This window comes from Suncus etruscus, chromosome 2 (assembly GCF_024139225.1).
Source record: "Suncus etruscus isolate mSunEtr1 chromosome 2, mSunEtr1.pri.cur, whole genome shotgun sequence".
Taxonomy (NCBI): Eukaryota; Metazoa; Chordata; class Mammalia; order Eulipotyphla; family Soricidae; genus Suncus; species Suncus etruscus.
In genome coordinates this window covers 57,443,122-57,455,674 of record NC_064849.1, presented here as the reverse complement: position 1 = coordinate 57,455,674, position 12,553 = coordinate 57,443,122, and the positions used below count along the sequence as shown (strand labels likewise).

The 12,553-nt window shown below is 41.3% G+C and overlaps 1 protein-coding gene and 1 non-coding gene across 2 annotated transcripts in view; both read right to left on the bottom strand.

Annotated features, from left to right (window-relative positions):
• Window positions 1-7,030: 7,030 nt before the first annotated feature.
• Window positions 7,031-12,553, bottom strand: part of HEATR5A (HEAT repeat containing 5A) — a 106,628-nt gene continuing 101,105 nt past the window's right edge. The window contains exons 32-35 of the mRNA XM_049766942.1: window positions 11,919-12,143; window positions 10,056-10,204; window positions 9,402-9,615; window positions 7,031-7,343 (exon numbers count right to left, since the gene is read on the bottom strand). Of these exons, the coding sequence (XP_049622899.1) occupies window positions 7,039-7,343; window positions 9,402-9,615; window positions 10,056-10,204; window positions 11,919-12,143 (893 nt within the window). The 3' untranslated portion in view covers window positions 7,031-7,038. The remainder of the gene's footprint in view (window positions 7,344-9,401; window positions 9,616-10,055; window positions 10,205-11,918; window positions 12,144-12,553) is intronic.
• LOC126002892 (U1 spliceosomal RNA) lies at window positions 8,605-8,763 on the bottom strand. The gene has a single exon (XR_007493492.1). It is a non-coding gene; the product is annotated as a U1 spliceosomal RNA (small nuclear RNA).

Here is a 12,553-nt window from a genome sequence, read left to right as displayed (position 1 = left end):
TTTCTTTGTGTGGCTGGCTACACCTGGTGACACTCAGGAGTTTACTCCTGGCTATCTGAATAAATACTATATTTACCCTCCTGGTTTGGGAGACCATATGGGATGCCGGGAATTGAACTGAGGTCTGTCCTGGATCAGCCAAGTGCAAGGCAAACGCCCTACTGCTACGCTATCACTCCGGCCCAACCTTTTAATTTCAAAGAATTATTCTGAAGGGTTTTGACAAATCTTTACCCAGACAGACTTTACCTGACAGACTCAGGTGATATCTGGAAGTTCTGGTATTGTACTACAAACCTAAATAATTAAGGAAATGTTAAGAGACATTTTTATTCAATTCGAAGTCAGAATGGTCATGTTATTAGTAAATCAGGAAAGAAAAGCAGCAAACAATATAAAAATGGCAGAGTAACAGCACAGCTAAATGGAGAAAAGGAAGTGCATAGTTTAACCACTTCTCATTTGAGATGACTTACAATAGGTCTGCTGACCACTGACAAAAGCATTCCCATAATTTAGAAAATCTATTTTAAAAAGCCTTTATATGTTTTTAAAACCTGACACTCAGGGAGGAAAAGGTACAGCTCAATAAAGCATAAGCCCAAAGTTGCCCTGGTGGCGTTCAAGGATTACTCCTGACTCTGTGCTCAGAAATTCACCCTGGCTGGGAGACCATATAGGATGCTGGGGGTCAAACCTGTATTTGTTCTGGGTCTGCCGTGTGCAAGGCAAATGCCCTGCCACTGTGCTACCACTCTGGCCCTGTTAAGTTGCCTTTTTTTTTTTTTGAGGGGCTACTTGTGACTCTAATCAGGGTTTTATTCCTAGCTCTGTGCTAAGGGATCATTCCTGATGAGGCTTAGAGAGCCGTATATAGTACCATGGAATTGAACAGGAGCTGCTGCATGTAAGTGCCTTAACCCCTGTATTAACTCTCCTCTTCCCCAAAGCTGCCTTCTTTTTTTTTTTGGTTTTGGGGCTATACCAGGAGCTCAGGGGTTACTCTTGGCTTTGCACTTTGCACTTACCTGGTGGCACTCAAAGTTCATATTGGGTACAGGAGATTGAGCTTGAGCTGGCCTAGAGGAAGGCAAGTGTCCTACCTGCTGTACTTTCTCTCTCAAGGTCCTCCCATATTATTTTTGAGATTATTAACCAAAAAAAAAAAAAAAAGAGAGAGAGAGAGCCCGGAGAGATAGCACAGCAGCGTTTGCTTTGCAAGCAGCCGATCCAGGACCAAAGGTGGTTGGTTCGAATCCCGGTGTCCCATATGGTCCCCCGTGCCTGCCAGGAGCTATTTCTGAGCAGATAGCCAGGAGTGACCCCTGAGCACCGCTGGGTGTGGCCCAAAAACCAAAAACCAAAAAAAAAAACAAAACAAAAAACAAAAAAAAAGTGATTATTCTGGGCATGTGGGGAGAACTACAACTGGTGTTCAGGGTTACTTCTAGATCAGTGCTCAGGTGGTTCTGGAGATCACACCTGTTGCCTTGCCTCTTATATGCAAATACAGCAGTGATCCAGCCCAATGACCTCTCTAGCCTTAATTTTTTATTTATTTATTTTTTGTTTTGTTTTTGCTACACCTGGTGGTGCTCAGGGCTTACTCCTGACTTTGTGCTCAGGAATTACTTCTAGTAGTGCTTGGGGAACCATATGGGATGCCGGGATTGAATTTGGGTCCTCCACATACAAGACAAATGCCCTACTAGCTGAACTATAGCTCCAGTCCCTTCAATGTTATTTATTTATTTTGGTTTTTCGAGCCATACCCATTTGATGTTCAGGGGTTACTCCTGGCTAATCGCTCAGAAAATGCCCCTGGCTTGGGGGGACCATATGGGACGCTGGGGGATGGAACTGCGGTCCTTCTTTGGCTAGCGCTTGCAAGGCAGACACCTTACCTCTAGCGCCACCTTGCCGGCCCCTATTTTTTAGTTACAAATATTTTTGGTTTAAATAAGCCCAGTGGTGCTCAGAGCTTTCTCCAGGCTTTATGCTCAATGATCAATTCTCGAGGGGCTTAAGAGATCATATGAGATTGCAGAAGGAACCCAGGTCAGCTGCTGTCAAGGCAAGTGCCCTATGTGGTTGGTCTATTATTCTTGCTCTTCAATGTTATTTTTAAAGTCATTTCAGGGCTGGAGCAATAGTAGAAAGGATAGAGTACTTGCCTTGCACATGGCTGACTCAGGTTAAATCCCTTGCACCACAAATGCGTCCTAACCCCAACAGGAGTGAACCTGGAACACAGAGCAAGGAGTAAACCCTCAGCACCTGTGGGTGTGGTCCAGCAACCTCCCCACCCTCCTGCACATAAAAAAAAAAACCAAAAACAAAACCAAATAAGCATTTTTTTCTTTTGTTTTTTTGGGCCACACCCGTTTGCTCAGGGGTTACTCCTGACTAATCGCTCAGAAATTGCCCCTGGCTTGGGGTGAGCATATGGGACGCTGGGGGATCGAACCGCAGTCCTTCCTTGGCTAGCGCTTGCAAGGCAGACACCTTACCTCTAGCGCCACCTTGCTGGCCCCAAATAAGCACTTTTTAAAGACCATTCACCTTTAAGTAAATCAGAACTTATTTCACCTTGAAATTGCTAAAGGGGAAATATTTGAAAAGAAATGTTTTCCTACAGCATTAGGAAAAACTTTTTGGAGTAATTTGGAGAAATGTAATGACAAGGAATGTGGAGGCCCCTGAGGAATCCTGGAGTACTCAGAGAAAAGCTCATCTTGAATCAGAACACCAGGGGGTGTTCTTGCTCTCCAGTGCGTGTACATGAGCTCAAATAAGACCAGAACAATGAATCCATACTTTTCCTAGTTCTAAGCCTTAATTTACATATCAATAAGATAATATTTGTTTTTATTTTTGTGCCACATCCAGTGGTGCTCAGGGATCCTGGCTTTGCACTCAGAAATTACTCCTGGCAGGCTCAGTGACTGTATGGATGGCAGAAATCAAACTTGGGGTGGCCACATGCAAAGCAAACACCCTATCTGCTCTTGCTCTGGCCCCAGTAAGAGATTACTTGTTAATTCATATCTGTACATAAAAAAAGGCTAGGAGATGAGGATGTGGTTCAATTGGCAGGTTCCATATCTTATATGCAAGAAGCTCTGGCTCTATCCTAGGCACCAAATCATCTACATCTGGCAAAGTATACTTAGAATATCAAGCACTGGGCTGGAAAGATAGCACAGCGGTAGGGTGTTTGCCTTGCATGCACCTGACCCAGGATGGACGATGGATGCTTCGAATCCTGGCACCCATATGGTCCCCTGTGCCTGGCAGGAGCAATTCCTTTGTGTGTGTGTGTGTGTGTGTGTGTGTGTTTTGGGTCACACCCAGCAGTGCTCAGGGGTTACTCCTGGCTCCATGCTCAGAAATTGCTGTTGGCAGGCACAGGGACCATATGGGACACCGGGATTCGAACAGATGACCTTCTGCATGAAAGGCAAACGCCTTACCTCCATGCTATCTCTCTGGCCCAGGAGCAATTTTTTTGTTTTGTTTGTTTTTTGGGCCACACCCGATTACGCTCAGGGGTTACTCCTGGCTATGCGCTCAGAAGTTCCTCCTGGCTTGGGGGACCATATGGGTCGCCAGGGGATCAAACCGCAGTCAGTCCAAGGCTAGCGCAGGCAAGGCAGGCACCTTACCTCTAGCACCACCGCCTGGCCCCAGGAGCAATTTCTTAATGCAGAGCCAGGAGTAACCCGAGAGCCACCGGGTGTGACCCAAAAAACCAAAAACCAAAAACCAAAAAAAAAAAAAAAAAAAAAAGAAAAGAAAAGGAAAGGAAAGAATATCAAGCACCCATACAAGAAACATCATCTTTGGATATGTTCCAATACAAAGTCCATAACTGCATGCCATTAAACAGTGTTTTTCTCACCTTGATATCCCTATAGCATCCTTAATGCAAACACTGCAGGGGCACCACATTATTTAATGACATAATCAACAAAGTAAACTATATATGCAGACAAAAAAAACAAAATATAAAAGTATAATTAATATTTTCTGAAAAACTGAATTAATAATCTCAAAGCCTAATATTTTATGAAACATCTTTTTTCTTGGTGCAAAAAAGTAAATTTCTGAGTTTAAATACACAGAGTGGAGTTGGAGTGATAGCACAGTGGTAGGGCATTTGCCTTGCATGTAGATGACCTGTGATAGGCCTGGGTTCAATCCCTAGCATCCCATATGGTCCCCTGAGCACCACTGGGTATGGCCCCCAAACCAAAAATCCATAGTGTCAGTGAAATTCAAATCACCTGGTACATAATTGATGTAACACAATTACAGAAGACAAAACTTTTCCTTTTGAGGAGAGCAGTCTGAAGAGGTATTAAATACAATATTATATTCCAGGTATAAGAAGATATATAAAATTCCAGTGGAATTGTTGAGGGGCCGAGAGAGCATAGGGCCTAAAGAGGGCCCAAGATAAGTTATTAAATTTGGGAAGAGGTTAAATTAAATTAGAGAAGAGGTTAAGAAATATAAGAGGGAAGGGGCTGGAACGAAAGCACAGTGGGTAGGGTGTTTGCTCTGCATGTAGCCAACCTAGGTTTGATCCCTGGCATCCGATATGTTCCCCTGATTCTACCGGGAATAATTTTTAAATGCAGAGTCAGGAGTAATCCCTGAACTCCGCAGGGTTTGGTCCCCCAAAAATACGAATTGAAAAAGAAATGTAAACAAGGACCAGAGTCATATAGTACAGTAGGCAGGGTGTGTGCCTTGAATTCAGCCAAAGCAGGTTTGATCCATGACACCCCAGAGCACTGTGAGGAGTGATCTCTGAGCACATAGCAACTCAGTACTAAGTTCGGAGATTGCTGGTATGGTCCACAAACAAACAAAAGTATAGAGAGGCTGAAGATCCAGTATAAAAATTAAGATGTTTATATAGCATGTGGTTCTAATCTTGGTCCAAATCTGGGTATATGATCCTTCAACATTGCATAAGGGTCCTTGAGCAATGATAGGAGTGATCCCTGAACACAGGCAACAGTAAGCCCTAAACACCTAAAAACGAAACAAACAAAAGTAGTGTATATATATATTTTCAAATTCAGAGATAAACCCAAACAATGCAAAGAAAGGTTCAAAGAAAGGGCTCCTTTCTGTGGAAAAAGAAAAATGGAAAAACATCAAATTAAAAAAACAAAAAAGAATTTTTGTTCCATAAATCAAAACCAGTATAAGGGGAAAAATATTTCCAAATGCAAGAATGATAAAGAAAATTAGCTTTATTTATGTAAATCAGAGAAATTGATTGTAGTGTTAGAATTTTTCAAATGTTTTCATTCTGAAGAATTTACAAGAATATTTATATACAAATATAATAATAAAATAGAGTACATCACATTGTTCTTGCTTGACTCAAAATGTTTTCTCAGTTCTAAACATGCCCCCTCCTTCTGTTTTCAATTATTAGCAGGAGAATGCTGTTTTGATATAGCACTTGAATCAGAGCTCAACACTAAAGCAGGAGACTTGATCACCAAGAGTTAGAAAATATTCTTGACCAATGAGTTTATTATTACATTTTAATATTGTAAAATATGTTCAAGTTAAAAAAGCAGTCACTGATGATTTATTTGTAATAAATCTTGCATTTATATAAACCATAGTATATATAAATATAGAAATTAGTCTGTTATTAACCTCATTGGCATGGCTGTCACAAATGAAAATAAACAGACTGTTAAGAACAAAGTAACAAATTTCTGAGAAAAATAAAGACTATTATAAATGAAATGAGAATAATTTACATTTTTTAAAATCAATATAGGCAAAAGATGATATAAAGCTATATTTATGGATACCAAATACTGTTACACTGTAGATTGTAATTGATTTGCTCTATTATATATTATGTATTCTAACCCAAGTTTCTTAAATAGCTTTCTAAATACTTAAGCTATTAGAGAAATCTGAGAAAATTTAATATACTTATTAACTAAGCCAGAATTTGTTTTGTTTTGCTTTTGGGTCATAACCAGAGATGCTCAGGGGTAACTTCTTGGTTCTGCAATCAGGAATTACTCCTTGTGGTGCTTGGGGGACCACATATATGGGATGTTACTAACAGTAACAGCTGGGGATAGAACCTGGGTAGGCCATCTGCAAAGCCTTGGTTTTTCGGCCATACCTGGAGGCACTCAGGGGTTACTTCTGGCTCTGTGTGCAGAAATCACTCCTGGCAGGCTTGGAGAACTATATGGAATGGCAGGATCGGCCCGGTTCACTTTCAGGTCAGCTGCATGCAAGGCAAATGCCCTACTGCTGTGCTACTGCTCCGGCCCCCAGAAATATTTCATTTTATATATATATATATATATATATATATATATATATATATATATATATATATATATTGGTTTTTGGGTCACACCCGGCAGCACTCAGGGGTTACTCCTGGCTCTATGCTCAGAAATTGCTCCTGGCAGGCTCGGGGGACCATATAGGATACTGGGATTCAAATCACTTTCCTTCTACATGCAAGGCAAACGCCCTACATCCATGCTATCTCTCAGGCCTGAAAAATTTCATTTTTATAGCAGTAGATTAAATAGAAAGTTATTTAACTTATTTAACTGTCAGGAATTCCTGACAAGAATTTTGACAAGGCTTTGTGGGAAAAAAAAAAACCTTACCAAAAAAAAGTTTGCTGTTACTTTGAAAAGTCTATCTATATAAGTTAAAAACAATCAACCAGGGCCCGGAGAGATAGCACAGCAGCGTTTGCCTTGCAAGCAGCCGATCCAGGACCAAAGGTGGTTGGTTCGAATCCTGGTGTCCCATATGGTCCCCCGTGCCTGCCAGGAGCTATTTCTGAGCAGACAGCCAGGAGTAACCCCTGAGCACCGCTGGGTGTGGCCCAAAAACCAAAAAAAAGAACCAAAAACCAATAAACCAGACCTCCAAGTGCGCTTATGTCTAAAATATTACTTTTATCCCAGGGGAAGGAAATGACTGATTATTAAGATGCTTTCTGTAAATTAAAGGAAAAAAATATCACAGGAAGTTGGTTTTTAATTGGATCGTTGAATTCTTTCCAGGGTTCTCAGTATGTCTGGATGTTGGTATCTTTACTCTGACACTCTGACTGCTTTTTATAGCAGCCTCAAGGCGAGCTTTTAGCACTGGAGAAGCAGTCATCACACTTTTAAAAACGGATGAGTACTGAGGCCCAAACTGCATGAGATTTTGCAAAGCAAAGTCATGCAAATTTCTCATTATGGAAGTTGCTGATTCCAGAGCATTCTCATCCAACAGGAAGGAAATGAGGATGGGCAAAAGACAGGCCACCAGCTGAGAGCCTGGAAAGTAAACACAGGATGTAAATCCTAGTAGATTCAGAGATATAAATGTTCATTATGTAAAACTTCCTTTTTTCTTTTCTCTTTTTTTTTTTTTTTTTGGTTTTTGGGCCACACCCGGTGATGCTCAGGGGTTACTCCTGGCTATGCGCTCAGAAGTCCCTCCTGGCTTGGGGGACCATATGGGACACCGGGGAATCGAACCGCGGTCCGGTCCGTCCAAGGCTAGCGCAGGCAAGGCAGGCACCTTACCTCTAGCGCCACCACCCGGCCCCAAAACTTCCTTTTTTCTTTCTTAAAGGGAGAACAATGTGTACAGAGAAGTGCTTTGCACATAAATGTAAATCTACTTATCGCTACACATTTCCCCCTTGAGGGAAAATAATTCCAATCTTGTCTCCCAAATTAATTGAATAGTGTCAAAATTTGGGATTAATGTAATACCTACCTTTCACTGAATATGAAAAATACAATGTTGTAAAAGGCTGCTATTTGAATGCTTTGCTTTCTTTTATAAATTACTTTATTTAAAGACCACATATTACATAGTTACTCATAATACGTTGGTTTCTGCCTCTCATGTTACAATATTAAAATAAGCACCAATGTAAATTCCTTTCACCATAGTGTCTGAAAAGGGAAGTCAATAACTAGTTACACTTATACCTGCCTTTTTGTATCTAACCCTTTTTGTCCTAAAGAGGAACTCGTATTACCTTAGCAGAAGTTCTCGCTATCCCCCACTTCCCCCCTCCCCTTCTTATGGTATATAAGGTTGAACAAAGTAAGCCACGTGGTCCTTTGCCTCTGTTCGGTTCTGGATGGGCACTGGACCCTGGCCGGCCAGAATAAAGAACTCACTTAAGCTTTTGCCTGAGTGACCGTCTCTTCATTTCTCCGCGAGGAGCAGCATCTGGACTACCGAGCCTTATAGTGCCCAGATTATCACCCATTCCCAAGCCTAGCCACCCCTTGGCAAGCACAAAATAATATATTTTATATTCCTGTTTACAAGTGTTAATGAAATTATTTTTAAAGCATACATAAATACTTTACTTCTAAAATAATACTCTTTACTTTTTTTGTTGTTTGTATTTGGGTCAATCTTAGCAATGCTCAAGGGTTACTCCTGGCTCTGACTCAGGGATTACTTCTGGTGATATCTGGGGGACCATATGGAATGCTAGAGATTGAACCTGCGCTACCTACCTGCTGTACTATCATTCTGGCTCCAATACTCTTCACTTCTATTTTTAAGCCAGGGGAGAGCGTGAATACAATCTCCCACAAATTATGCAGTACAGTTTCCGACATTTGGGGAAATCAAATCGCAGGGGTCAGCACATCTGGGGTGCAATGGATGACCCTTGCCCTGGGAAAACCACTTTGTGATCATAGTATCTCCCCTTCCAGTAAGTTTTAATCTTTACCTTTTATTTTTGTTTGTTTTTGTGCCACACATGGCAGCACTCAGAGGTTATTCCAGGAGGCTTTGCATTCAGAAAGTACAGGCAGGCTTGGGGGATCATATGGGATGCTGGGGGATTGAACCTGGGTTGGCCTCATGCTAGACAAACACCCTACCCACTGTGCTATCACTCTAGCCTTTATTCTACCTTTTTTTTTTTGTTTGTTTTTTGTTTTTGGGCCACACCCAGCGATGCTCAGGGGTTACTCCTGGCTGTCTGCTCAGAAATAGCTCCTGGCAGGCACAGGGGACCATATGGGACACCGGGATTCGAACCAACCACCTTTGGTCCTGGATCGGCTGCTTGCAAGGCAAACGCCGCTGTGCTATCTCTCCGGGCCCTATTCTACCTTTTTTTTAACTCTATTTTTTTTGTTTGTTTGTTTTTGTTTTTTTGGGTCACACCCGGCAGTGCTCAGGGGTTACTCCTGGCTGTCTGCTCAGAAATAGCTCCTGGCAGGCACGGGGGACCCTATGGGACACCGGGATTCGAACCAACCACCTTTGGTCCTGGATCGGCTGCTTGCAAGGCAAACGCCGCTGTGCTATCTCTCCGGGCCCTTAACTCTATTTTTTTAAGCAATACTTACGATGATGTTCTTTTGCAACAGCTACAAGTGCTTCTAAGATTTTTATGCTTTCTTGAAAGATTTGAAGCTCAGTCGCATTTTCAGGTTTTCTCTTGTCTATTTCCTTAAGTTTTTCCACAATAGGAGATACTAATGAATGTATGTAAGGGTAGGAAATAGTTGGATTTGGATACTGAAATATGGACAGTAGGAGCTGATAGGTCTTCATTTGAACCTATCACACAAGAGACAAAAACAATATAAACTATAAATAAAAATTATATTAAAAGGTATTTTTTAAATGTAAAACTTTAGAGTAAATTAGAAATATAGATATAAACTATTAATTCCTTAAGGCCAGGGAGAAAGCTCAAAAAGCTTAACTGCATACTTTACATGCTTGGTACCTCTCAGTCTCTGAAGCCCAATGCATAGGATAAATAGAAAAAAATCCAAATTTTTTCTCTACCTATCCTCTATTCTCAGGGTCAAGGAGCAAGAGTACTATTATTTGGCTCTGTCACCCCAAGAAAACAAAATGACCCCAAATCTGAAAATAAAACTGAGTCTGGTACTTTTGATAAGATCCAAAAAAAAAAAAAAAAAGAAAAGAAAAATTTGGCAAGAGTATAAATATATTTCTTCTATTAGCATCTCTTGGTTCAAGACACTTACCACAGGATCTCTTATTTCAAGAGTTGTCTTAAATTTCTCAATGCAGCGGCTTTGCAGGCAGGGGATGGAAGTTACCTCTGAACTGGCAGACAGGGTGAATATTGTGATGGCAGTGAGCAGACTGACTTCATCCAGCTTCCAGTATGCTCCTACCATGGATAAGAAATAACTCCATTGCTGTTTCATTTACTGTCATGTTTAGTGGTAATGTTTTTGACTTTTACAGAACAGATAAACACAAAAAATATTAATAAACTCTTTATTTTGAATCATACTTGGCTGTGCTCTGGCTCTAAACTCAGAACCATTCTTGGCAGGCTTAGAGGACAATATGGGACGTCAGGGATCAAACCTGGGTCACATGCATATAAGGCAAGTATCAAACCCACTGTACTCTCCAGCATCTGAGCCTTTTTTTTTTCTTTTGTGGTGTTCAGGGCTCACTCTTGACTGTACTCGGGGACCATATGGGGTACCAGGGATCAAAGCAAGGTTGCTGTGTGCATGGCAAACCGCTTACCCATTTTACTATCATTTTAGTCCTCCATTATTCCCTAATTTGGACTTTTTCCTTTTTAAGCCACACAAGGTGGTGCTTCGAAGTTTCAGATCAAACCTAGGTTAGCATCATGCAAGGCATATAACACCTCATCTATTGTACTCTCTGGCCCAATATTGTTAACATTTTATTTTATTTATATTTTTGAATTTTTGGCTATACTAGGTGATGCTCATCAGGGGTTACTGTTAACATTTTAAAATCTCCTGTGGTGGGAATAAGAGAGCATAGAGATTAAGGCTTTGCATTCATCAGCTGATTCTAGGAAAATATATGGTTACTCCTATGCACAAAGCCAGGAATAAGCCTTTAGCTCTGCCAGGTCCAAGTAAAAAAAAAATTTTTTTAGGCCACATCTGGCAGCACTCAGGGGTTACTCCTGGCTTTGTGCTCAGAAATCACTGTTGGTGGGTTCGTGGGACTATATGGGATGCTGGGGATCTAATCTGGGTTGGCTGCATGCGAGGCATACAGCCTGCAGGTATATTATATTGCTCTGGTCGTATTCAGGTTTATTCCTGGTTGAGCTCAGAGATCACTCTTGGCAGTATTTCTCCATCTACAGGGCCTTGGATACTATGTAGGGCCTTGGTGATGCAGAGCAAGCATCCTAATGTACTATTATTCTAGTATTATTCCCCACATTTTATAAGCATGATGAAGAAACATGAATTTAGACTAGTGTCTCACTTAAAAAATAATCCAGACCTTTCTTCAGTTTTTTGTCAAGAGAAGTCTGTAACTTAATCTTTTCCTTACTGTTCACCTAAACCTCAATCTGTTTATACTGTTATTTTCTTGTCATAAAATTCTTTTCTAACTATACTGTTATTGAATACTCTCCCATCTTGCTCCATAAAAGTTGGGTGGTTTCTACCAATAAGTTGTTTTGACAATAATCAAATATATATACAGTCTATAATCACCTGTAGTCCACATTACTCTCCTGAATGAGGGTCAGCTGTACATAAGGCATGACTAACTTCTCTCTGTGGACCCTCCTCTTTACTTATTAAATTCATTTATTTATTTATTTTTAAGCAAGAAATTAGAGGCTGGAGGGATACTTCAGTGGGCAGGGCACTTTCCTAGACACAGACAACCTGGATTTTTTTTTTTTTTTTTTTTTCAGACAACCTGGATTTTATCTCCGGTATACCACATGGTCTCTGAAGAACTGCCAGGAGTGATTCCTGAGTGCAGAGTCAGAAGTAGCACTGAGCACTGCCGGGTGTGATTCAAAAACAAAACAAACAAACAAACAAAAAGAAACTGAACAAATACCTCCAAGAACTCTTAGTTACCTGTATCCCAACAGTCAAGAATGGTTAATAAAGCACTACGAAGGAGGTCTGTCCAAGCACTCTGGCTCTTTTCTGCTCGGGCCATTGGAGAAGATACTATTCCTTTCAGAGCCTGGAGGGAAGCTGCCACTGTTGAAGAGATCTGGCCCCCAGGTAACTGTACAGCTGTTTCTCTGAGGACTCCGATAGTGAGGTACAAGATAGTGGGAAGAACTGAGATGCTTCCTGTAAGACACATTTAAAAAAACACTCTGCAATTCAGAATTTAGCTTCTTTTTTATTTTTGGGCTATACCTGGAGATGCTCAGAGGTTACTCCTGGTTTTTCACTCAGAGATCACTTATTTTTTTTGCTTTTTGGGCCACATCAGGTGACGCCCAGGGGTTACTCCTGGCTATGCATGCAGAAATCGCTCCTGGCTTGGGGGACCATGTGGGACTCCGGGGGATCAAACTGCAGTCCATCCTAGGGTAAGGTAGCAGGTGCAAGGCAAATGCCCTACAACTTGCGCCACCACTTTGGCCTCTGGGATCACTTCTTTTTGGGGGGGGGGGGGTTTGAGTCATACCTGGCAGTGCTTAGGGGTTATTCCTGGCTCTACCCTCAGAAATCACTTCTGGCAGGTTCGGGGAACC